Source organism: Kwoniella shivajii, chromosome 7, assembly GCF_035658355.1.
Source record: "Kwoniella shivajii chromosome 7, complete sequence".
Taxonomy (NCBI): Eukaryota; Fungi; Basidiomycota; class Tremellomycetes; order Tremellales; family Cryptococcaceae; genus Kwoniella; species Kwoniella shivajii.
The window spans coordinates 1,496,129-1,521,701 of NC_085914.1; the positions used below are offsets into that span (position 1 = coordinate 1,496,129).

The 25,573-nt window shown below is 42.3% G+C and overlaps 8 protein-coding genes across 8 annotated transcripts; 3 read left to right on the forward strand and 5 right to left on the reverse strand.

Annotated features, from left to right (window-relative positions):
• Window positions 1-65: 65 nt before the first annotated feature.
• On the reverse strand, window positions 66-1,908 carry IL334_005666 (uncharacterized protein; the record flags this gene model as incomplete). Its single annotated transcript, XM_062937374.1, has 6 exons — window positions 66-128; window positions 185-615; window positions 719-828; window positions 910-1,037; window positions 1,097-1,154; window positions 1,214-1,908. The coding sequence occupies 6 exons, from the start codon at window positions 1,906-1,908 to the stop codon at window positions 66-68; spliced, it is 1,485 nt and encodes a 494-aa protein (XP_062793425.1).
• Window positions 1,909-2,493: 585 nt separating this feature from the next.
• On the forward strand, window positions 2,494-5,794 carry IL334_005667 (uncharacterized protein; the record flags this gene model as incomplete). The annotated part of the gene is made up of 6 exons (XM_062937375.1): window positions 2,494-2,571; window positions 2,646-2,910; window positions 3,023-3,690; window positions 3,755-3,850; window positions 3,904-4,047; window positions 4,100-5,794. 6 exons carry the CDS (start codon window positions 2,494-2,496, stop codon window positions 5,792-5,794), a joined length of 2,946 nt encoding a protein of 981 aa, XP_062793426.1.
• A 566-nt stretch (window positions 5,795-6,360) lies between these two features.
• Window positions 6,361-8,240, reverse strand: IL334_005668 (GDP-mannose transporter 2; the record flags this gene model as incomplete). Its single annotated transcript, XM_062937376.1, has 8 exons — window positions 6,361-6,532; window positions 6,609-6,746; window positions 6,834-6,979; window positions 7,081-7,363; window positions 7,454-7,568; window positions 7,628-7,696; window positions 7,822-7,917; window positions 7,994-8,240. 8 exons carry the CDS (start codon window positions 8,238-8,240, stop codon window positions 6,361-6,363), a joined length of 1,266 nt encoding a protein of 421 aa, XP_062793427.1.
• A 1,072-nt stretch (window positions 8,241-9,312) lies between these two features.
• On the reverse strand, window positions 9,313-13,590 carry IL334_005669 (uncharacterized protein; the record flags this gene model as incomplete). Its single annotated transcript, XM_062937377.1, has 12 exons — window positions 9,313-9,488; window positions 9,548-9,571; window positions 9,639-9,747; window positions 9,832-10,059; window positions 10,155-10,308; window positions 10,382-10,500; window positions 10,566-10,648; window positions 10,732-11,992; window positions 12,051-13,112; window positions 13,190-13,280; window positions 13,349-13,501; window positions 13,574-13,590. 12 exons carry the CDS (start codon window positions 13,588-13,590, stop codon window positions 9,313-9,315), a joined length of 3,477 nt encoding a protein of 1,158 aa, XP_062793428.1.
• A 543-nt stretch (window positions 13,591-14,133) lies between these two features.
• Window positions 14,134-14,839, reverse strand: IL334_005670 (uncharacterized protein; the record flags this gene model as incomplete). Its single annotated transcript, XM_062937378.1, has 3 exons — window positions 14,134-14,490; window positions 14,560-14,605; window positions 14,673-14,839. 3 exons carry the CDS (start codon window positions 14,837-14,839, stop codon window positions 14,134-14,136), a joined length of 570 nt encoding a protein of 189 aa, XP_062793429.1.
• A 321-nt stretch (window positions 14,840-15,160) lies between these two features.
• Window positions 15,161-17,335, forward strand: IL334_005671 (uncharacterized protein; the record flags this gene model as incomplete). The annotated part of the gene is made up of 9 exons (XM_062937379.1): window positions 15,161-15,174; window positions 15,249-15,313; window positions 15,381-15,391; window positions 15,476-15,621; window positions 15,691-15,708; window positions 15,768-16,050; window positions 16,301-16,738; window positions 16,935-17,068; window positions 17,197-17,335. 9 exons carry the CDS (start codon window positions 15,161-15,163, stop codon window positions 17,333-17,335), a joined length of 1,248 nt encoding a protein of 415 aa, XP_062793430.1.
• Window positions 17,336-17,992: 657 nt separating this feature from the next.
• IL334_005672 (uncharacterized protein) lies at window positions 17,993-20,405 on the reverse strand (the record flags this gene model as incomplete). The annotated part of the gene is made up of 9 exons (XM_062937380.1): window positions 17,993-18,136; window positions 18,237-18,250; window positions 18,337-18,444; window positions 18,577-18,924; window positions 19,038-19,147; window positions 19,237-19,322; window positions 19,457-19,807; window positions 19,910-20,070; window positions 20,183-20,405. 9 exons carry the CDS (start codon window positions 20,403-20,405, stop codon window positions 17,993-17,995), a joined length of 1,545 nt encoding a protein of 514 aa, XP_062793431.1.
• Window positions 20,406-20,875: 470 nt separating this feature from the next.
• IL334_005673 (uncharacterized protein) lies at window positions 20,876-25,224 on the forward strand (the record flags this gene model as incomplete). Its single annotated transcript, XM_062937381.1, has 10 exons — window positions 20,876-21,159; window positions 21,230-21,538; window positions 21,624-21,992; window positions 22,057-22,937; window positions 23,005-23,180; window positions 23,244-23,483; window positions 23,543-23,995; window positions 24,059-24,191; window positions 24,280-24,431; window positions 24,505-25,224. The coding sequence occupies 10 exons, from the start codon at window positions 20,876-20,878 to the stop codon at window positions 25,222-25,224; spliced, it is 3,717 nt and encodes a 1,238-aa protein (XP_062793432.1).
• Between the last annotated feature and the right edge of the window lie 349 nt (window positions 25,225-25,573).

The following is a 25,573-nucleotide window of genomic DNA, read 5'->3' on the forward strand; positions in this document are numbered from 1 at the left end:
ATGCTATTGTTACTCCTCTGGCAGCGAAACGACCGTGTGCGGGGTCGGGCTAATGGAAACGGAGATTATACCACGTTACTCGCTTTACCTAAAACAGTGGGTACTGAGCTTGGAGGGATGAAACCGATCTAACGATGAACTCTAATTAGCCAAGTGATCGCCGTCTTGTGGATCTGTAGCTTACCTCGGTACAAACAGCGGTGATAAGGGAAGGTGGAGTCACGTCATAAACGAGATGTAAAGGCGTCAAGTTATTTCTGCCTCCTCCTGTTTTCGGATTGTCACTTTCTTTTTTGTTTAGTCCGAAATTCTTCCCACAGGGTAGATCTAATAAACCTTCTGTCCTTCCCAGCTCGTTGGTGGCGACACCATCCAAAACCACCTTTTCACCAAACTTATAGGTTTCCACACAGGCCACTACTGGAACACGATGTTCTTTAGCCAACATAGCTACGAGAGCAGTTCCAGATCTTGAATATAACGCTCCATCGGAATGCAAGGCAGATCCACCCAATAAGACCAAATCTGCCTGAGGAAGAATCGACGATAAAAGTGGAAGAAAGATGTAGGTACATGATAAACCGGCTGACGAGAGTGCTTCGAGGAATTGCCGTCCTGTTAAAAAGGAGCAGAGAAGTCAGCGCATTGTATCTGAAACGAAACGTAGTAAGGTTAGAAGTAGATAGAGAGGGTAAAAGATGAAAGGGAATCAACTTACCCTCCAGCAGTGGCCTTGAATCCACCACGATGACCTTGAATCCCGCTTCGGGATCAGCAGCTTTCATATCTCTCCAAGCTTCGAGCAAAACTCTTTCCACAACGGATGATCTGCGACGCAAGTATGGTGTCAGGGTGATTTCAACATGATCGATAACCCTTTTCGGATGTTTGATAAGAACAATTACTTACCTCGCATAAGTCACTACAGTATCTCCATTCTTGATCTTCTCTTTGGCGTGATCCGCGATGACTTTGTCGGCAAATTCTATCCTATCTCGAAGGTACAAACCTATCGCTTCTAGCAAATAGTCTCTTTGCTATAAAGTTCAACTTCCATGAGCTAGATTCTGCTGGCCGCCTTATTCGGATATCTCACCTCTGCTTCTGACCTATCACCTTGTTCACCTAATCTGTTAATCTCAGACTTCAACCATCTATCAATGTTTCCGGCATCAGTCACACTTCCTTCTATGTGCGATACAAAGCGACTCACCTAATAGCATTACCGCCACCTACACCTTTGGGTCTACATCCTTCCAACCAAGCAATCATAGGACTTAGGTAGATAGGTAAATCTTTCCATAATACAGCTTGATCAGGACATTCATAATCCCTGATAACTTCTCTGAATGCAGCCATCATCCCCATCGTTCTAGCATTTGCACCTCTCAATGTCCCACTTGACATCAATACACCTAATCGAATGATCAAAGGATGTATTTTACCTGTTCTTAAAGCAGTTGCCGTATCTGGTGTTTCTTGATGTGGTAAATGCGAAAAGAAAAGGTTTTGTTGAATGGTAGATAGGGATAATGCTGAAGGTTCGCTGAAATGTACAGGTCTTTTAGGTATACTTGGACCAGCACCACCGCCACCTGTTGTTGATCCAGCTGCATTATTGTTTGTATTATGACTGTGTCCATGTTGTGATTGATTGGAACCGCCTTGTCGGCCGTCAGCTGAATTTTGAGTTGATAAAGATGGTCTTCCACTGTCTGCTGGATTGTCTGAGACGGCTCGAGCTGCGACTGCAGCTGCTCGCTTTTCCTTCTTCAAATCTTTAGCTGATTTACCTTTTTCTCCGCCGACATTTGCTTTCTCGCCGTTGGCAGGTTGAGGCTTAGCAGGTTTGGGTTGTTTCGTGTCTGATGACGCCGTTGATGGCTCTGGATCTGTCGGGGAGGGCATCTTGTGTTGTGCGACTGTGCAGAGTTGATGAATCACAAAATCAAGAGGAATTTGGAAAGGTTGAGCGAGTCGATTTTTGATTTCCTTCATTTTTGTTCGTATAAGTTGCTGAATTTCATGCAGGGTTGACGATTACCACGTGGCAATTCACCATCATTTACGCACTCCTTACACCTTCGCAGGACTTCATCTCATGCATCATTCTATTGCCAATCTGCTTCAAATCCAGTGGATGAGATACGAAGAGGACAATAGCTTTCCATGCATAGCCATCTTCATGATCGTTGCCTGGCAAACTGCAGTGAGAATCGCTAACGGGATCAAAAAAGTTGAATGTCATCTTTTGATGTTTTGGCGGCAAAGACATCCTTCAACATGACAATGAGATCTTTCATATCTCATGGGTCATATCTTCCTTTCCCAGTCACTCCTATGATTGAACATCTCATCTACACAGGGCACGATATATGATACCTCTATATCTCCGCTATCATCCTATTCGCCACTATCTTCAATCGCACGTGTACAAATCGAGCCTGATGCGATAACAACTAGACGAACACTTACTAAAAAGGCATAATCAACATGTCAACATCATCAGCAGCTGAAGTTCTAGTAAGAACTAGGGAGCTTGTTCCAGGTCCAGCGGCTAGTATATATGATGTACGTGTATATTGGCTTACTAATCAACTTGGATGAACTCGAAGCTGAAGCCGGTTGCTGTCATTGTTTCACAGAGACGAAAATTTCAAGAGCTGTTGATAACATTACCCAGATATTCAGCCTACGAGAACAAGGCTTTCTTTGGCTTACTAGTAGCTAAATATTTCGGTGAATTTGAAGATCTTCAAGATTCAGCGATTGATGCATTATTAGATTTATGTGAAGATGAAGATGAAAAAGTGAGAATAATAGGTATAAAAGGTTTGGGTCCAACCGGTAGATCTGATCCTAGATGGGTAAAAGGAAATACAGGCGTATTACTTCAACTCTTAGCTTGCCGTGAGTCTCCTTTTCGTTTTCAGTCATCTGTGCTCTTTACTTCCTCCTCGAGAAGAAGAAGAAGAAGAAGAAGAAGAAGACATAGGTTCATGCTAACCACGGTCTAACTTAGAACCTAGAGAATTGAAATACGTGAAAGAATCACTACAAACGTTACTTTCAGTTTCACCAATAGACGTTTTCGGAGTAATGATAGATGATTGTAGAGGATCAGAAGAAGAGACGGGAGCATCAAGAAGAAATATATTAGAATATCTTCGAACCGATGCAGCTGAAACCAGAAAAACAATACTGGAAACTGGGAACAACTTGACAGCTGAAGATATCTTCAGGAAAGGATTATTTGATGTTTTACAGAACTCCGTTTCAGAAGAAGAGAGCGAACTGATCTTAGAGCTGTTAGAGCCCCTCTCTACCATATCTGGGAAGAACGCTCTGACGAAAACCAAGAACAGATATATGAAAGCCTTGATCAATTCTTTACCACCAAACTCAACCACGCAGAAGACGCAACATCTCACCGATATCTTCAAGAGATATGTGGGAAAGATAATGCCTATCGACCCTAGGTACATCATCCTGTTCTTGGCGCAACATGGTGCAGCGGTAATCGAATTAGGGCTGGAAAGCAAAGACCCTTCGGCGGAATGGTTATTGGACGGACTGAAAGATTGGTCAAGAGGGGTTGTTGCTCAATGGGAAAAACCTAGAGATGAGAAAGATCTGGAAGAGAACACATTGGCTCCAGCATTTGTGAACACCACACTACCCCCTTTCTTGGTGTGTTTGACTGCCCTTTTCGTGAAAATCGCTACTTACTGACGGTTCGTTTCTTTCTCTGCAGGATGGGTTTAAAGCGCTGTATCGCAGTGGAAAAGTCGCTGGAGCAGCAAGCACAACTGAGGTAATCCTATTTACCATATATCAAATCACAACTATTGTACGTCTATCCTTCCAGAACCTAATTTCAGCTGACATCAAGATACGGTATAGCACGATCGTCGCTCTGAACTCGTGCGACGGTCAATAGCCCATGATCTATCAGATGTGGCTGAAGAAGGTATCAAAATCTTGCGACGACTGTCGAAAGGTTCAACAGAATCAAGGAGATGGGAAAACATCATCGACATGGCTGAAGTGAGTCGCCTCCATAGCATGAATCGATTATAGCTGATCGCGTTTGCCCTAGATTTTGGCAGATCCCCGTAGTAAAATTATAAAGATCGTCCCTTCATGGGAACTCTCATCATCGAAGGTACCCCCTACTGGTCCATCCAAATCCTTCAATGACGTTTCCAAAACATCGGCTGCACCAAGTGCACCGCGAGGACCTAGAAGTACTCAGCCTCATCTTCAAACTCAAACTACACCTTCGGGTCCGAGAAATGGAAGTTCAGCTGGACCATCTTCGCATCATCCTAGAAATGTCCCGACTGGTCCTGCATCTAATACATCTAGATACTCGTCTTCAGCAGGATCCATGTCGTCTTCTCACTTGTATCCTACACCTCAGCCTCGATCGTATGATAGAAGACCCCGTTCACCAGGCAGAAGACCTCGATCACCAGAGACACGAACACGTTCACCAGAAAGACGACCACAATCCCCTAATATCACAAATCTACGTCCGTCAGTGAACAAGAAATCTCGATCCCCGGGAAACGAATACCGCTCATCCAAAACAAGGTCTCCCTCCACTGATAGGAGGCGGCCTAGTAGCCCCGACCCATCTTTGAAGACAAAACCTCTTACTCTACCACCATCACAACCAAATCACAGAACAATAACCCCCGTACAGCCTTCTGTATCTTCGGTACTCCCAGTTGAGCTTGTACCGCTTACTCAATCATCACAATCAACAGCTGAGAACAGTCAGAAACCCACTTTGACCATTCGAAGTGCCGCTGCTTCCGTTGTCGAGACATCCTCTCCCAAGATACCATTTACTCCTACTCCTGTACCAAGAGTCACATCGCCGCCTCCCCGGCCCGCACTTACACCAATACCGACATTATCAATACGCCAATCTGCTCCTGCTTACACCTCACCGTCAAGTATCATCACCGACCCGCCGTCAAAACGTAGCTCACTGGCTGATCGTTTGGGTGTATCCACGTCTGTGCCATCATCGACCAACAAACGTCCCCGCAATGCAGATGAGTTACAACCTGTCAAGGCTCCGGATCAAGTCTCCTCAGTGACAAGCGAAGACAGGCCTTTACTGTTATCTAGACTTGGATCGAGGGATGTAGATCCTCCACAAGCTAAAAAGGCGAAGGTGGACAAAGATAAGCAAAACATCGATGCTCGCAGCAAAGAATCGACCAGAACTGATGGAAGTAGATTATCATTACTCGATCGCATCAATGGTAAACCTTCCTCCTCGCCTGCACCACCCTCGGAATCGTCAATTATCAAGGATGATCAACTATCCGTGCCTCCATCAACGTCAAACAAGCCTTTCAGTATACTTAATCGGTCATTCACCGCCTCTTCCTCCACGAATAATCCTCCCACTCAGCCGAAACAGGGATTATCATTTCTTTCTCGTTCGTCACAAGCACCACCACCTTCAGCTCTAAAAACGCTCTCAATACTAAATAGAGCGGCGTTCACATCATCTTCAGGTCTAGGAACCGAGTCCTCAATATCACCGAAAGATGAAGAAGTGATCGTTCGAAAAGGAAGAGGTTTCAGAGCTAAAACTCCAGACGGTCTAGATATACTCACGAGTGAATCATCTACGAGCGAAGATGGTCCAGGATCATCGTTAGCCAGTAGATTGACAGTTGGTCCTGGGATTAGAGGTAGAGGTAGAGGTGTTCCCGCATTTGGATTTGGTTCTAGGGGTTTGGTCAGACCTCATATGAATGGCCAACATTGACGCACATCTCATCCCTGATCAATTCCGTGTTCTATATTATCACAAACCAGTAAGTTATATTTTTCGAAACGGTGATCAGTTAATATGGCTGTAAAGAGGATTATACGTCTATACGGACCTTTGCAGCTTCATATATATACACCCAATCCAAGGTATCTACTCTCATTGCACCACACATAATTGAACTTTCGTGTCGTGATGATACAGTATGAGAATGCCATCACTCCAAGATTGCTTAACCAGATATATGTGCATATCCACGTCCAAGAAGCAAAAATCTATAAATATGATATGAATTGGTAAATGATAAGGATGAGTTGTATTTGAAAGAATGAAATTGTGATCTCAGTTGTGATGAGATCCAAAAAGCACAAAAACATCCTCTAAAAATAATGTCCATACTCTGATCAAATTCTCTGTGACCTTACTCTACCTCCTACCCATATATAACGCATGTGCCCCACAAAAACCTTCCTCCGAATAACTCAATGTATGCGTCAAAGTCCTTCCAACAGCCACTTTTCCTTAGCTTGATAAAAATCGATGTTACGTAGCATCAAATCGTACTAAGCTTTACTATCTCCTGGTCTAGCTTGTTTGGCCTTTTCGATCTTACTTTGATTTGTCTTGGCTACTGCGTAAACTACACCTGCTACTCCACCGACAGCGATAGCAGCTACATTTCCTAAATTGGCGGGATCACCGAAGAATAATATACCTGATGCAGCTACAGGGAGTCTGAAAGATGCTCAACTCACGTTAGTAACAGATAATGACTGTTTGAGTGCTGGTGGATACAAAGATGATGACTCACTTGTTTAGAGCTCCTACCATGGAATAAGTGGTAGAACCACATGTTCGAACACACCAAGCCGTTGAATATGAGATGAAAACAGCTACAGCTCCAGAGAAAGCAATGGCGGAAAGGAGGAATGTTCTTCCTACCTCGGGGCTGAATGTCATCAATTATCGTTAGCTCGATTATTCTCTCACACCGACACAGTTATTGAGGTAATCAAGATTCAGGAGGTGTACTCACAAGTTTCTACTGAAAGAAGCAGATCCCCAATCTTCCACAATAAGAGAGGCGATGAGTAACACGGGAATGGAAAGTAAGTTGTTGTAGAACATCGAATCCCAATCTTTGAACCCTGTGACCTTGATTCGTTTTCGCATGAAAAGAACCTGTATAGCCCCATCCAAAATCAGCTCAGTTTTCCTCATACACCAGAGGGGAAGAGGTGGAAGCATCGCTGAAAGATTAAAATTAAGGAAGGCCTACTCACGTATGCAGCAGACGCAATACAGTTGATGAACATCCACATGTAACCAGCGTTCAGACTTCCTATGACAGTTGAAGGAATAGGTACATCCGCTCCTGAAGTAGGGTCGACAAGAGCTACACCTGCGGATAATTTGGCCAAGGTAGAAGAGATATCTGACCAAGCGGCAATGATCGATGATCCGACCATGAGGAAGAATGCACAAAGAGTGAGTCCAGTAACGTTGCCGCCAAACCAGAGTACCTCTCCATACGCAATGAGAATAATGGTCAGGTTCTTGAAAATGCTACATCGCACCGGTTGTCAGTACAAGCTCGCGTCATATTGAGACTCGAGAATCGGGATCGGAGGAAAAGGTGATGGTAGGTGGACTTACGTGTATACGGGGATGGAAAGGAATTGCAATGATTTTGATCCAGTATAAATGACCGCTACGAGTAACGATGAGACGGGGAACCAGGTTTTAGCATCTGCCATATCAAAGTCTCGGACTGAAGAGACGTATCAATTGTCAGCTGATTGCGGGCTCATCAACAAAGAGATAGCTCACAGCTGATAAACCCAATTCGTTTGACTGTCCAAACACATCCTACACAGACGGCTGATTGAATTGTGAGAACTGAAAGGGAACGTATGGTTAGCTTGTGAATGTGGCGAGGATACTCAAAAGCTTTGTCCCATTCAGGTCTTGCTCCGCGTCGTGCATCTAATCAAGAAAACAAGAGAGCATAGATAGCAACTCACGCAAAAAGGTCATAGTAAATTGATGACCAGATACCACGAATTTGTTGACTACAGTCATCATGATCGATGCGATACAGTAACTGAGAATTGGCCAGACTGTTTGGTGCATTCATGTTATCAGCTGCAAAGGTACGATTGCACGTCGAACATCATGTGCCGTAGGATCACTCACCAGGTGCACCGACAGGCATACCCATTTCCTCTTTTTTAGCCTTTTCAGCACCGTCTGCAGCTTTCAGAAGAGCTTCTCTTACTTCAGCTTCTGCTCTCATCCTTTCTTTCTCTGCCATCAAGTGAGGCGTTGATGATCCAGGTGTAGAAGCATCCAAAGCAGCTGCCAAGTTGGTGTATGATCCTCGGGGAGAAAGGCCCGATGGTGTGTGGGGTCGAGAGACGGTAGGTGTTCGTGGACCAGACATTTTGTGAGGATAGAATGATGGGATGGATGATTGAGTAGTAATGAATGGGAAGTGAACGACAGATATAGATCCGTGCTCAAAAGTGTTCTATGAATCTGAACGCGAAAGGATAAAAAGAATGTGGAGCCAATCAATCGATGAATCTGAGTTCTCAATTGAAATGGTTTTGGGATGATAGATTAAAAGTGAAAAGGAAAGAACGGTGAAAGAAAGGAATACGAAGGATAAAGCAATGGGAGGGATAGAAAGATGTTCTATCTTAGTTCTTATATCTGTGCAACCAAACTAGCTTGAGCCAAGAGATCTGGACTTGTTGTTGTTGTTGTTGTTATTGTTGTCACAATAGACCGATAGAGAAAAAGTTTAATATCCCCTCTTTCCTGGTCTTTTTCCCCTTTATAATTACGGTATTTCATTGACCTGATACGCGTCTTTTAATCTTTTTGTTTATCCTCCGTCTTGTTATTTCTCCTAATCCGGTTTAGAACCGTTATAGGTATATATACATACGATTCATGGGCTTACGATATATGTCACTACTACTGTATTCTCAAAGCATACTCGAGTATCTCATGAACAGCTGGGTTGGCGATTTACTCCATACTTCATTATGTAAGAGGTCGCCGTGGCTTGGTCAAGCCGAAAATACAAGTTCGAATACCGATACCGGAATGCTGCTTCACCCAGTCAGGAGAGAAGCTCTAAATCGTCTCCGCATGAATGCTGACTGAGGGTAACCGTTGAACTGGACTATCGAAAGTATTTTGGAGCGTAGTGTAGTTGCGAGGTTCAACGAATGATCCAGGACATACAAGACCGCACGGGGGACGATCTGACCGTTTCAGGTCACAATCAGGCTTGGGTACTGCAGTCACTTTTCCTGTTGTAAAATGCATATGCTTGTTTTTGGTCCATCATTGCTTCTCCTCTATGCAATGTGCTATACAATGAGTACAAAATCTTCCCTGGCGGTATTCGTTTCCTGTCATTTCTGGTTTTATAATACTCCTTGACTATGTACCCGAACAACGATATAATCAGCGATTTGAAGGATACTGACAAGTAACATTACTTACCTGTAATATTGGAAAGTATCATACAATCTTGTATAATTACTTCCCGTCGAGCTCACTATCAGCCTTTCCAGATATGAATCGACTGCTTGAGTGGTTAATCCCAATTGGAACCTTTCTCTGAAATGTGTCGAGGTTTGATCACCGAATAGAGTGAAGCAATCGAGTTTGGAATCTGTTATTTTAATCAGTATACCTGAAAAAAAGGAGGATGTAAAGTGAAAAGTGACTCACTTTTCTGCATCAATTCAACAATAGCTGTTGAACAAACAAACCTTTAACGATCGCTCTAAGAGATGTGATATGAAAAAATGGTTCAACTCACTGATCAAACTGTCGGAATGTTTCCTGGCAGCTTCGAATCCTTCTTTGAACAATTTCTTGAAATATATGTAGCCTGGAGAATCTAGTCCACCCATGATATCTACGTATTCCTGATATCACAAAGAAAACAATCAGCTCAAGAGCGATATGTCGAAGAGAGTAATCAGACTAGCGTGATGAGACAGGGCGCTCACCAATGGCATCTTGAATGGAGCGGCTTCGAAACCCATGTTTCCAGGTGAGTTGGACAACATGAATCCGAAATCGATATGAATCAAAAATCCGTCCTGGTCTACTAGGATGTTTCCGTTGTGACGATCCTTGATTTGCAGTAAATATGTCACTATTGAATATCCAGCCAAGGACCGAATGAAGTTTCGTTGAGCACGGTGATATCGACCTGAGTCGGGTTTACCGTAGGTCTGGGAAGTGAAAGTTAGCAGAGGTTTTTCGTAAAGATCGTCTGCGCATAGCTAATGATATCCATAAAAGAATGGTAAGACTTCTCAATACTCACATTCACATAATGATCTTTCAGTGAGACGTGGCCTATCGGTCCACCTTCCGCTAATCTCTTTGCATATTCTCCCTTCTTTATGGAGTGCACTGATACCGCATCGGTGATGGTTTCGACTAGCCCGGAAGTCTCTCCAGTGATCAGTATTCGGAAGCTATAGCATGCACATTCAGCGGAAATTCCGGTGTGTTGCATGTTGTACATTGATGAAAGACACGGGAACTCACAAACGAACCCAACAATCACATTTCTCCTCTTTCCAGATTCTGCTAAATCTTTCTATCAGTTGGGTAGCTAATTGTTCTTGTCGAAGATCCGCTCCTGTTTTGACGATAACCGATATCACCTATCAAAAGCATTAGCTCCAATCGCATTAGGCCTATGGGTTCAAGTCGACACTCGTGTACTCACATCCCAATTCGCTAAATGGCCCCAAGGCGAACTAGCCCTTATTCTCGTTTTCTTAGCAGTCCAAGATTCCTTGAATACGGCAGCTGTACATCAAGATACGTATCAACCATCTCCCTCGAGGAACTTTCGCTGATTGCAAAACTGCGTGTAAGAGAAGAGCACTTACCTGAAGGATCCGCTTTATTCAATTCTCTTCTTACGATACCTTCATCTTCAGCAGTTTGACCTTCTTTTGCATCACCATGTTCTTGGACTTGAACACCTTCAGGCCTGTCTGTCATTCTTTCCACACGCTCTTCTTCTAGAGCCATCATTTCTTCCATTATTCGCTCTCTTATAGCTGCAGCTTGTGCAGCTGCCAATTTTAATTTCCCACCCGCTGCTGAATTCGCCTCATTCTTAGCCTCACCAATACCGTTTGAAGCTGATTTCGACGAAGAACCTGTTATCCAGCCTGTCCCAGGAATCCAAGATGAGGAAGAAGAAGTTGAAGAAGACAGGCTGTTATTGGATTGACCTTCCTGAGTGGGTGGTATCAATGAAGCGTTTAGTTGCGCAAGCATGACAGCTGCAGTTCTCATTCTTTCAGAATAATCTTCTAGTGTTATTGCTCGTTTGGGTGAATGATCCATTGAAGTGGATGAAGAGAATGACGGACTTGTAGGTGCTGATTTTTGACCCGGTACTTCCAACCTGTCATCTACAGGTGAAACAGTCAAAGTTTGGTTCACACTGGATAGATCGGGTGTTTTAGATAAATGAGGTGATGATAATATCCCACTACCTAAAGAAGGTCTTCTAGAAGGGAATTCCGATCCCTTTTCCCATGCTACCATATCTAATTGTTTGTTCTTCGGTGCAGAAGGTAATGGCACATTTTCCGATAGATCAGGTAAAGCATCGTGAACCGATAATTGAGCTCCATAAAGTTGTTCAACCAAATCCATTTCTTCAATTTCGTCAGGCAAGATGTCTCTTCGAGACGTCAGTCCGATTTGAGTTTGTTCAGGTTCTTCAAGTGGTTCAGCAGGCACAGAAGCCGGCATAGGTGATCCGAAACCATCTTGATTGATAGCAAAACCCATATCTGGTGTAGTAGGCATTCCGCTACCTAACGGTATAGAATGATTCATTTTCCGTCGTTTGAGATCCTCTTGTACCACAATCTTCTTCAGTAGATCCCTATTCTCTCTTCTGATCGGATCAAAGTCCAAATCACCTTCCAATATCTCCACATGAATCAAATATGGTGCTCTTTCAGCTGAGTTCAGAACCACCGAATCTCCGGGAGATATCCTTACTACTCTAGCATGAGCTCGAGAACGCACCCTGTCTCCGTCAGGACGAGACTTAAGGGGATTACCAGCAGAGGTTTCACCACCAGACTCATGTCCATGGTCAGCAGCACACCACAGTGGCATACATACCTATGATGAGTGGATTAGCCGCGCACAGTTTGGAGGTATCGATAGAAACCTGACTCACTTCTGCGGGAAGATTGTGGTTCAAACCTGTCAACTCTGCTCTCAATGCACTAACTCGAGCAGGCTTTGGAATCACCAAAAGTCTATTACTTATATCTTCCAACAACAGAAGAAACCTAACCTCACTTCGACAATAATGACTCCTGAGCAATTGTCGTTGAGCATCCATGCTGTAAGTAGCCAATATAGTTTCCGCAGGTGGTGGTCTGTCTACTGGATGAAGACGATTTGAGCTTGATGAACGTGAGACTGCGAAATCTGGAACCGAGTAAAAAGGTTGATGAGTTGATCTTGGTGGAGTATAATTTCTACTCGGTCCTGATTCAGGTTGACCATCAGAAGACGATAATATAGATTGGTCAAATGGATCTGAGCCTTTTCTTGGTCTACCAGGCGGAGTAGTTGGATTAGGTGAAGGTGATCTAGGTGGTGATATCAGACTGGGAGCAGTTTGTGCAGGATGTTGAAGATGTATCATCGATTTAGGATGTTGTTGTGGTGATGGAGATACACTTCTTTTTATTCCATTTTGATTAGGATTAGGATCAGGCTCTAAAGAATCTTCATCTGAAATATCATCATCTTCACCACTACCTTTTCTTTGTAATCTATTTGGCGAATTGATATCTGCTCCACCACTCTGATCGACTTCAACCATCGCTCTTCCACCTTCGTCATTCTCTCTTGGCCTCCTACCTTGAGTAATAGCCCAATCACCTGCTAATTCCACCAATCCATGCATTCCAGGAGTACTAGCAAGCAACACTCCCATCCCGACCAACGCAGGTGGAATATGGTTATTCACCCTAACAGATGCTCCGATATTTCCTCGTTTCAGTTTACCGTTTGTCACGATCGAGGACAGAGCTTTCGAGCTGGAAGAAGGTGACATGGAAGGTGATTGAGGTAAAGAACGATAAGGTGATCTTGAAGGTTCAGGTAGATCACCAAATATGATTTCATGACATTTATGTAAGATTCGTTGACAGATCATGAATGGACGAGGATGGGTAAGTCTAGAAGGAGTCAAATCGCGTAAAGCAGCTTGCATGAACCAAAACGTCTAGTCAAAATACGAAACATTAGCTCAATTCAAGTTTAGAGGCCCCCGTCTTTGCTTTGAAAGGATACGAGACTCACGAGCATAGCTGAATGTGTACTTTCTTCTGCTCTCGACAAGATGAAAGCTTCTAAGGCATTTGATTGAGTCGGATACGTCAATAGCAGATGACTATGAAATCGCTTATATCAACAGGTTGAACAAACATGGGGAGAATTCATCACTACGGAAGGACATACCATATTTGTGGCCAGTAGAATTCCACTTCCTCGGGAGGCATCTTCTTCATTCTCCAACATAGATAATGCGATATACCAATATTATCGGGATATGTCTTTAGGTATTGCATCGCCAGAGAGACGGAAAAGTAGGGGGAGAGGAACAGTCGGAGACTAAACAAAGTATCTTATATGAGCTAGAAATTCGAAAGTGGGTCTTGGTAGAGTAACATATGAAACACCTACAGTAATGCGTGCGACATGCTGGGCAGTGTTGACGCAAAGTAGCATCAAGTCGCTTCAGAGAGGATATTATCAGGAGTTTCACGTTGACCCAAAGAACAAGGTGGAGGACGACACCATACAAGGTAGAATGCGTCGTTCTCTCGGTCCAGGCAATTCGATGGGTATGAAATCTCGTATCTCCACTCTGCGAGTGGGTTCCGTTCCAGCGCTTGTTACAGGCAGTAAGATACGCGCTATATCAAAGGTTTGCAGACTGTCAAGATTGATTGATTACAACGGGTCTCAGTAGATGTGGACATGAGAGAGTTTCTTTTCAACGAGATGATCAAAGTTACCTTGACGCGTGGAATTACGAAAGATACTTTTGCAGGTTGGGGGAGCGTCGATCTATACCCGATGGATCCGTCCGGCGCGTCCCAGCATCCCAGCATTGACCAACAAGTGACTTTACTCGTAGGTTAACAGATCTTACAATGGGCAGACACCAAGCTGTCACCAGGTAGGAGGTCTCGCTAAAACTTTGGGACACTTCGAGTTATATATATACAACAGTAAATGCATCATGATTTACCAAGGGGACCAATATCATCCCCACCTTCAGAATTATCGTCCTCATCACCAATATCAAAGGTCGCTTTCCCACTTTCTTCGTCAGACGTTTCTTCATCCTCTTCTACCGGACTCTTGATCTTTGCTTTTGCGGATCTTCTGCCTGCTCCTAGTCTAGCAGAAGTACTAGGGACCCTAGTCTTATGAGGGTTTGGAAGTCTGGGTAATGGTATATTTGTGGTGTCGGTATAAGGGATAGGAGAAGATCTGAGCGAGTTGTGTTCTGAAAGTTCTGGTATTTCTTGTAACGCGTGTGAGGGTAATGAATCTGTTGATGCGTTATTATGAATAAATGAGTTTGCTGGAGGCTGTAATATCCATGTTATTATCAGTATTTGATGTTGTGAGAAGTAGGTCAAATGAGACTGAAAGCTTACACCATCTTCTGAAAGTCTTATTCCCGTTGGCGTTCGAGATGGAAAACTGCAAATCCTGGTCAACATCTGCACAAGCATACATGCAACGATATCAAATGGTCTATGACACTCACTTGAGGGGTAAAGTGCTCTGTAAATTCCGCCTTGACCTCATTCTACGCCAGAAGATATATCCTCCACAAGCTAGTACTACCAAAATCAAAGGGAAGAAATACGAAAATGGCGAAGGTGGATCCTCGCTTTCATCTCGAGGTCGCATGATCTCTCTGGCCAACGCCATACTTGGATAGATTCTAGTTAGCTTGATTTACTGATATATCATAACGATATTAATAGCTGGAAATAAGCAAAGCTTCTTTATGAGGGTGCCACGTGGATGTGACTGTATTGGTACCAGTAAACCGGGTTTTGGTTACAGTCCTCGTTATTTGGGGTTTCAAGTTCACGATTTGGACTACTTGGTACTTTATCTTTCCTTTCATCTTCTGCCAATATACTTACTTTACCTACCATAAACCAGAACAGACCCCTTTCCCATCCTCGCTATCACTCCCGGAACCATCCTCGACCTGGTTCAAGACGTGTATATCTAGTATAGGGCATGGCGGCTGAAAGGTGAGTTGCTCTCCGGCAATACCGGCTCTCGATCGAGACTTACACAGAGAAAAAGCTGATGAATGGGATGATAGCCGTCAGGCTCCTTATATTGGGCCATGGACTGGAAGAGCCCAAGGAATAGATGAGTGGTTAAGTCGTAAGTGCTCTCAGATATACTATCCATGCGTTGAGTTGAAATCAGCTAATAAGAATAAGTCGAGTAGAGCACAAAGTGGTTAGTCTTCTTACACATCATCCAAATTCACTATAAAGGAACCTCGCGAGAACACGTAAGGACTGATTCAACGTATGAGTATAGGTCGTGTCAGCTACTACAGCTTCTCTCGTCTCTACTTTTGCTGGATTCCCTTTAGATTCATTGAAGTCTAGATTACAATCTAGTAGAGGGAGTATATCTATCCCCAAACTAGCTGCTGAAGTAGTCAAAGAAGAAGGTATAGGAGGGTGAGTAAAGCTCTATCCATGAAAATCCCTGGAATTTATCAGACGTTGATTATTCTATGCATTTGATAGATTATGGAGAGGGTTTCCGTGAGTTCATCCCTTCTTCGCGCTCGTATATACCTGCTTACTATGACTTTTGGATTCAGACTACCCTTAATAACGATATCAATCGTTCGAACAATCTCATTCACAATTTATACGTCGACTAAACGAATTCTCAATTCCACACCAGCATCTTCTTCACACAATGCTTCAGTTGAGCATCCTTCACCAACAGGAGATACTAGTATAAAGACACCATGGATAGATTTGCGACTTGGTTTATTCACAAAAGACACCGCGGGGAATATAGCTGCTACTAGTTGCTTGGCGGGGGGTGCGAGTGGTGCGGTGGTTTGTGTCGGAAGCGCTCCGTTCGAACTTGTCAAAGTGAGTCGGCCTTCTGATTGTATTGGAATGAAAGGAAAGTAGAGAATTATGGTTGTCGTGTGGAGAGAATGCGGCTGAGAAGTGAGAGTCAAGCAGTGTCTGTGTTTCATCCTGCTTTTCTCATATCGTCTCTTGCAATCGACACTGTCTGATATTACAACGCTCCCATAACTTCGCTATCCTTTTCATTCGCTTCACAGTCTCTGTATCAGCGTAAAAGAAACCTTTGCTGATCCTTTCCCGTCTTTAGGTTCGCCGCCAATTGGAATATCAGATATACCGTGATACACATCCTGAACTATTCCAAGCGAAGCCAGCGCCCCTATCCGGCGGTACATTAGCTCCCCCTCCTGCCTCCAAACCAGCGCCCTTCGTACCACCCACGACGATTCAAGCAGTCCGATTGATAGTGAAATCATCTGGATATCGGGGGTTATATACAGGATGGAAATTACATTTCATAAGAGATACTTTAGGTACAGCACTATATTTCGCAGAATATGATGTAATGCGTCATTATCTAGGAAGATCAAAGTCTACCTACACAGAATCTGGTAATGTGGACAGAAAAGGTGATGTTCAAGGTGATGTACCGAATTTCGCCAAATGGTTACCAAAAGGTTTAATACCATTCTTATGTGGAAGTGTCGCTGGTGTAAGTAGTTGGGCATTGATATATCCTGTTGATGTAAGTGATAAAATATCTCTTCGTGTCTGTCGAAGACGATTTGGAATATGACTTGAACTAATCCATCTGAACTACTCATAGGCTATAAAGGTTAGTAGCAATCAACCCCTTTGACTGTATTATAAAATCGTTCGATTCCAAGGATCAAAGGTTGTCACATAAGTAGAAGCTGATTTTCGTGTTATTGATTTTACAGACAAAAGCTCAACAAAGAGGATTATCAGGACTTGAACCACGTACACCAATAGTGCAGTTGAGGCGATTAGTCAGAGGTACAGATAAGAATAATCCCAAACCTTGGCTAGCTGGTATCGCAAGGTTATATCGAGGGTAAGTCTGACATCCATCTTTTCACATCTCCAGTTATTGTTAACAAGATGTCCTACCTGAGTAAAGTTATCTCGTGAAAAATGTATGGGTGCATAATAGCTAATATTATGTTTTTGATGGCGTTGTAGTCTTGGAGTCTCAATGATTCGCTCAATGCTCACCCATGGTCTGCTGTGGACAATAGTGGATGCCGCTGGAACTTGGATAGAAACCAAACCTTTCGAAAGATTGGCCTCTGGTTCGACGACAAATGAAGATCTGAAATAATCATGACAATTACAAATCTTCAAACCCTAGAGACTGATTTACTTTGCTCCGAAACTCATATAAGATCCTGAACCAAGAATGGACGTGAGACGCGAAAATCAATCGATCAACCAAATCATAATGCTACATGTCAGCATATACAAGACACCTTCCCAACATAGCATATAACAAACGACATATCTGTTAATATTAGAAATAGAAGTAATTTGCCGATACCCGTCCCCGTTCGACAATTGCAAATGTACATATCATATCATATACTACTCAATCGCGTATTGTCTATATTCGACCAATGAAACAAAGTAGCGTGTGGAAGGCTTTGTATGGAGTGTGAATCTCTAGAGAACCATAAATACTCTACCGACCTGTTAGACGTAGATAGCACAATCAACGCAGAAAGAGGTATACTGAAAAGTCGGAGTTGAAATACAATTGTAGCCAAGTAAAGTGACCAGAAATATCTGCATCATGCATCATTATATATACATATATAAATATCATTGGGAATATTGCTAATGCGAGGTATTTAAGAATTACAACTTTCCTTTGTTGATTTGTTGAAGAAAATCTACTTTTCATTCGACAACATAATGTCATATTTCTGAAAGGACTGATTATGCCAATATATGTATCCTCAGTTTGCCTGGCCACATTCATCTACAATTGTTGTTCTTGCCAAGTATTTTCACTCCATTCCTTTGTACCCATTTGACTCAATCTACTTACACATCTTGCGAAAGCGAATAATTCTTCTTCACCTGAGAACAGTGATGATCCTCGTATATCCTTTGAGTCGAGGCCCTGTATAGTGAAGTATGACAAGCAACGTCAGCAGTCAATGATTATAGAGTCTGCTAATAAGGAAGGGATAACGCTGGACTTGCATTAAATGCTGACTCACGATATGTTCCATTACTTGTCACAGAGAAAAGCAACATGGAATCAGCGTCAAGCATACATCGACATTTCTGCCAGTCGAATACAACCTGGAATACACTCACCGCTGGCCATCTGATCATCTTCAGCCGCCGAACCATGTTTATCCGAGAATACCTGGAATATAGGTACTTCTGAAGATATGAATATCTTTGTTCGGTTTTCGTAGCATGCTATGTGGATTTGACAACAATGATATTAGCTTTGACACACATTTGAATCAAGAAAGAAATGTGAAATTCCTCGGATATCTCACACATCCCTTACATCTCACATAGAGATTTCGGAAGAGGAAATCAACGTACCATCAATAAAAGTAATAAACCGTCTAGCTTGATCCCTTTCACTCAACCCTAATTTAGGTGTATCTTCTACGAAAACAGTACCGAATCTACCTGTAACTTCTAAATAATCCGCAGCTGAAAGAGGTTTGTTACATAGATCTTCAAATTTAAACTTGGCTATGGAACCTGATGATTCAGGTACAGTCAAATTTCTACCCCATAATGGGATTTGTTTGTTGTACGTTATTGTCGAAGAAGTTGGATCTGTTGATGCTAATGATTCGAACAATTTACTCATTTCAGATTTGACCGCTGGTGATAAAGGTGAATAGTAAACTTTTGATAATGCCCTTGGTATTTTACGATAATCTATCATTCGTTAAAAAAAATTGACGAAATTGTCAACTTATGCTATCATTCATCACTACCCAAGCTAAGATAATGCTGTTCCCGCAACCTAAACGATCAAATCAACCACTCACCTGTGCCAGAATTCAAATCAACCACTTCAAATCTCTCTTTAATCAATTCTATAGCAGGTATGAACGATTGCCTCTGTATCCCGTTCATATATAGTTCATCCGGATGTCGACTGTATGCCCAATTCCCATATCAGCAATGTGTTCATACCGGGAAAAGCAATATAGCTAATACCTCCCATCGTCATAAAGCACTACTCACTTTGAAGTCATCACGCAAACCACACCGTATGACATCAGTCTTTCCAGAAGTTGTCGAAGGATCATTGCCGTTACTATATCTGTCACCTATATTGTGGGAATAGTATCAACGAGACATTTTTCCTGACATTTGCAGCTTATCTATTTTATAAATACCCCATGAAATATACCATTTCACATCCCGCCTGCCCATTTACCGAAGGGACCGTTCGTCCACTCACCTGAAACTCATCAAAGCACAAAACCCTTCCTTCCTCAGCTAGACTCCTTGCTACTTCAGGAGTCACATCTTTCTTTCCCAAACCTTGTTCTTGGTATCTAGCTGAAACTTCATGTTGTCGCTGCAAGACATCTAGCATGAAGGAATGAAAATGTATTCTTGTTGAACCGTATCCACCTTTACTTGCAGATCTGAACTGGGGTGGTAAAGTAGAATGAAACAAGTCCATTAACATCGTTTTACCAGTTCCTACTGATCCATACAGATACAATCCTTTCGGTACTCTATCTAATGGAAGTAAAGGTGGATGCGAAGAAGAAGATGAGGAGCTTGATTTGAACAATTTACTAAACTATTTGATTACCATGGTAATTATAATCAGCATATTGAAGAGATATAACTCTATATCTTCTCAAATGAGATATTCAAAGCGGTTAGAGCGGGCGACACTCACAAATCCACCTGAACTAGGTTCGGGTTCAGCAGGTATAGGTCCAGGATCATAATGTTCTAAATCTGTCCACAATCTTTGTAGATAATCTATGATTTCCTTCTGACTAGGATCTTCTCTCAGTACTTTATCTTGCACCAAATGTTCGTATCTCGTTATTGGGTCTATGTAGAATATGAACACCAGTGTGAATTGAAAATCAGCTCAAAATCTATACTCCTGAAATGAGACTGAACTGAAATGAGATGAGATGAGAATGGAAATGATTTGACTAACCGCTGAAAGAAGCTTTTGCTTCTACAGCATGAGCAGACATTGTATTAGGTGGTGAGATATGTACATCCCGTCTACACCTTGTACTAGTATGGAAACACTGTTGACTGTGTATATACCTCGGTATTGATGATGTTCGTTTACAAGTTACCAGGTTGGGCCGGGACATCAACCTCGCTGGTCGAGGTAGAGCTGCTCGAGCATTATTGATCGTACGAATTGACATGATTCCTGTAATATCGGGATGAACGTGAACTGAGCTGGGGGAAGATACTGATTAGGTCGGTCTCAGGATTCTTGGTATGGTATTACAACCAGAGTAAGAAAACATTTAACAATGATATCTTTCCCAAACATGCATGTATCGCTTTCCATTACGTAGTTTGCCGAATCAAAACAAATCCAGATCAAATACTCGGAGCATCCGAAAATACAGCAATGACGCCAAAAGTGCCACATTGCCACTGACAATACGTAATCCCGATATTGACATATTATAACCATGTGTCAGTTCTCATTTTGATTCCGTTCCCATACCAAAAAGGGGATGTAAACAAAACAAAACAAAAATAAACAACAACAACAACCATGACCCCGCGACTGGCTTTCTTCAACTGAACGGGAAAATCAACCAACTTGAATCATCATCCTTCTCATATCTCTTGACGCATCCTAGGCATTCAAGGAATAGCCAACATGTCAAGGAAACCATCCGCAACAGCCACATCGACAATAACAAGAGGAGGAGGAATGTCACGTACAGCTTCATCAGCTTCAATAGCAATGCCCCCCCCTTCACGAATACCGAATCGACCTCCTTCAACTGCGTCTCACAGAGAAGATGGGTCATCAGAAAGTAGAGCAGGTAGTCCTTCGAAGAGGAACAGGAAACCGAGTGGTCAATCTATCAAAGGTAAAGACCAAGGTGGTGGTACCGGCGAGAGTGGTGAGATCAATATACAGGTCATCGTAAGATGTCGGTGAGTTCAGTCCAACGGTCACGCGATTACCATGAATCAGACGACTCATATACGCGGTATATCATAACAGGGGCCGATCACAACAAGAAGTAGCAGCTGCTTCACCTGTGATAACATCGACTTCAGGAGCGATATCAAAAGCTATCACCATCGAAACTACACCTCTGACATCATCTTCCCTAGCTTCATTCACTACAGCTTCTTCATATGGTGGATCGCATCAACCGTCGACAAAGACTTATCCGTTTGATAAGGTTTTTGGACCGGAGGCAGATCAAACGATGATATTCAATGAAGTAGCGGAAGGAATGTTAGATGAGGTTTTAGCTGGTTATAACTGTACCATATTCGCTTATGGTCAAACTGGAACAGGTAAAACGTAAGTACATATATTTCAGCTTGTGACATTCCTTCCATTTTCGGTGTATAATGAGGGAAGCTGAACTCAACGCCTTGGATGATAGCTATACGATGCAAGGCGATCTCGAGTTGAGTCCCCTTGGCGCGCCCAAATCAACAGCAGGTATAGTTCCAAGAGTATTGCATCGTCTTTTCTCTTTGTTGGAATCAGCCAAAAATACCGAATTTTCCGTCAAATGCTCTTATGTAGAGCTTTACAACGAAGAATTACGCGATCTTTTGGCGACAGAATACAAAGGGGAATCTTCTTCTCAACAGACAGGATTGAAATTGTATGAAGATGGTAAAAAAGGTGTTAACATCCAAGGATTAGAAGAGGCAGGTGCAAGAAGTTTGAAAGAAGCTTTGACTATACTCGATAAGGGTGTAAAGCGAAGACAAACAGCTGAGACAAAAATGAACACTGAATCATCGTGAGTTTTCTCCTAATACAATATTGGGCAAAGCACGATAATAACAATTTGGTTTCATCTATAGTCGTTCACATACAATCTTCTCCATCACTGTTCACGTGAAAGAAACATCTATGAGAGGAGGTGGAGAAGATCTTCTTCGAATAGGAAAATTCAACTTGGTTGATTTAGCTGGATCTGAAGCTATCGGAAGATCTGGAGCGACAGAAAAAAGAGCACGAGAAGCTGGAATGATCAATCAATCACTCTTAACACTTGGTCGTGTCATATCCGCTTTAGTCGAAAAAGGAAGCCATATACCTTATAGAGAATCTAAACTTACCAGATTACTGCAAGATTCATTAGGTGGAAGAACAAAGACTTGTATAGTGGCGACAGTCTCTCCTACCAGATCGAATCTCGAAGAAACTCTCTCAACTCTAGATTATGCTATAAGAGCTAAATCGATTAGGAATAGACCAGAAGTCAACGCCCACTTAACAAAGACAGGTCTGCTAAAAGAATATGTCGGTGATATCGAAAGATTGAAAAACGAATTATTGGCAGCAAGAGAGAAGAATGGTATTTATATACCCGAAGAACAATGGAGAGAAATGCAAGAATCACAGTCTAGACAAAAATCAGATTACGAAGAAGCGAAATTAAAAGCTGGTGTCATCGAGGTTGAATTAGAGACTATCAAAAAGGAATTCGATCAAGTCACAAGTAGATTCTTAGCTACTTCCGAAGAACTATCTCAGGTCAGAGAAGCCGAAAGACAGTTGACTGATCTACTGGAAGAAACTAAAGTGGACTTGGAGAAAGTAAGGGCTGAATTAGAGGAAGAAGCAATCGTATCCAAAGCGTACCAGAAAGGTGAAGAAAGATTAGATAACCTAGCTTCTGGATTGAAGAAAACAGCACAGGAAAGTGTAAGCGACGTTGGTGGTTTATTCGATAAACTGGGCAAGTACCTTCGGTTAGCCAACAGGCCTTCTGTACAAATAGCTGACTGTTGTCTACTTGATATCAGCTCGTAAAGCGAAAGTACTGGGAACGAATGCCGATTCAGCTACTAGATTCGGAGGAGAACTTCAAGGTCTATCCGATGATTTGAGAAACGGTCTTGCTCAGTTACAATCTGTACATGATGGTTTGGGTGAAGAGGTGCAAGGAAAAATGAAGAATTACGCTATGAAAGGGCAGGAAGTGAGTAGCTTATTAAGTACGAGGACAGTCGCCGAACTCAGCTGATGTATTGACCGTTCACAGATATCTCAATCGGATTTACAAAGTCTGGAGAAATCCTTCTCAGCTTTCTCTGATCTTGCCAAACGACTTTCTGCTTCCAACGAGAAGGGCCAAAAAGAAGCCTCAGAATCTAGTAAAGCTATATTGGCATTGAAAGCCGAGGTGCAAAGTAGCGTACAAGAATGGGCGGAAGGAGTCAGCGAAAGAAGTAGAAGTATGGTGGATGAGTTATTGGAGCATCAGCAAGAACACTTAGATACCGTAAGTCTTATTCATTCGCTCTTCACCGATCGTCTCTCTAATGGTGGATTTTGCTTTAGGTTTCGACCGTCCTCGGATCAACAGTAAATCTTGTTGATGCTGTTTTGACGACTACACTTTCTCACCTAGAATTTGAGTCTTCTTCCGCTATTCGATCAAGGGATATCGCACTTCAAGCTTCATCATCTGAAATCAGTCGACTTCAATCGCAGAACATCTTGTTGATAAATCTACTAGCGGATGAAAAAGCGAAATCTGCCAAACTCAGAACAGAATTAGTAGGCAACGTCACTAGGATGATAGAAGGATTCACTCAGCAACAAGATGAAAGCTGGACCAACGCAATTGGCATAGTTACTAACGAAAATCAACTGGCTGTTGGACAGATGCAAGTCTTCAGCGAAGAAGTTACGAGATCTCACGTGGATGGTGAGAGGAAGAGAAAAGATATAGAAGATGAGATGAATATCGGTAAAAGCACGAGTGAGAAGCAAAGACATTTAGGTGAAGAGGTACGTTTGACGATTTCTTATTTGTGAGAAATGATAAATCTTATGCTAATCTATTCGAAACAGGCTTTGGGTAATGTGAAACAAGGTCTTCGAATGAGATTGGAAGAATATGGTGTTGAAACCACTTCGAAAGCTGAATCACAAGTCAAGGTGATTGATGGATATTGCAACAAATTGAACAAGACCGCTTCAGATGGTGAGTAATTCCTTTGCAGTAAAGCTGGAGATGCTTTGTTCCGATATCGAACATTATACGTCGCAGTGCTGATGATCCTTCCCAATAGTCTCAGGAAAAGCGATGTCAAGAGGAAAGAAACAATCAGATTTGTTATCTGCCATATCGAATAACGTTTCTCAGACTCATCAATCATCCAAAATCAGGTTGAATAGGTTATCCGACGAAATTGAGGATTTATCATCTACATTACTTGCTTCGGTAAGTCGGATTTCTGCAGCGTATATTCCGGCATGGCATGTGAGTACACAAAAGCTAAATCATCTTGGGATAGTCATCAACGGCATCGGCTTCATTCACTCAATCACATCAATCTGCATCAGATAAGTTACAACAGATTATCATATCGACTAGTCAGTTCCTCGAAAGAGGTATACAAGAAGATATATCTACTGGTATCACACCTAGAAAGAAGGTATACAACGTACCTAATTCATGGGAAAGAACAGGTACTAGAGAGGCTGTTCTGGCCCATTGGAGGAAAAGACAGTTGCAGAATGGTGCAAATGGAAATTCCGATCAGACAGATGAACAAGATGACTATCGTGTGACGAACTCAGCTCAATCTGAAGAAGGTATCGTTGTGATAAATGACGAACAAACTGAAGAAGCTGGTCATAATGAAGAAGGAAACGATGAAGACTTTTCATCAAGAGAATCAACCTCATCATTGAATGTTCAGATACCATTACCACAATTGACAAGATCGATCTCATCGTCATCAAAAGAAATATCAGTTCCTTCTTCAAATAATCAATACATACAACAACAACCTGCAAAATCACTATCCTCAAGCCAATCTCAATCGTTACGTCAACCATCGAATTCAGGATTACCGATAAAAGCAGGGAAAACAATGAATGCTCATCAATCGTATAATAATAAGAAATTAAGTGGTAATGGCGTAAATCCATTAATGGATGAAAGACCGACAATGACTGTCTTAGGTGAAGGTGTAGGTGTAAACGTTCCCAGACGTACAGGTAGAAGATGAGTTTGAAACCATTAGATGAGGTGAGAGAAGGTCGCTGGGTCGCTGGATATTAGAACGATCCAGCTTTAGAGCTTTGGTTCTCTTATAGTGACAAGTCAACTTAATGTGATGTTTACGTTTCTGGGTGAATATTTTCTTTTTTCCTTTGACAGATTGTGTATGACTTTGGGATTTATATGGACTTTTAGGCCTTTTGTTTTATAGCAAGGAATGGATGACTATGGTTGATGGACGAGGATTTTTTGTCTTCATTTCTGGTTTCTAGGATATATATGAATGAATTAATTAATTAATTAATTGACACAGAGATCTTACCACGAGATTACAACAAGAGCACCATTTGATCAGA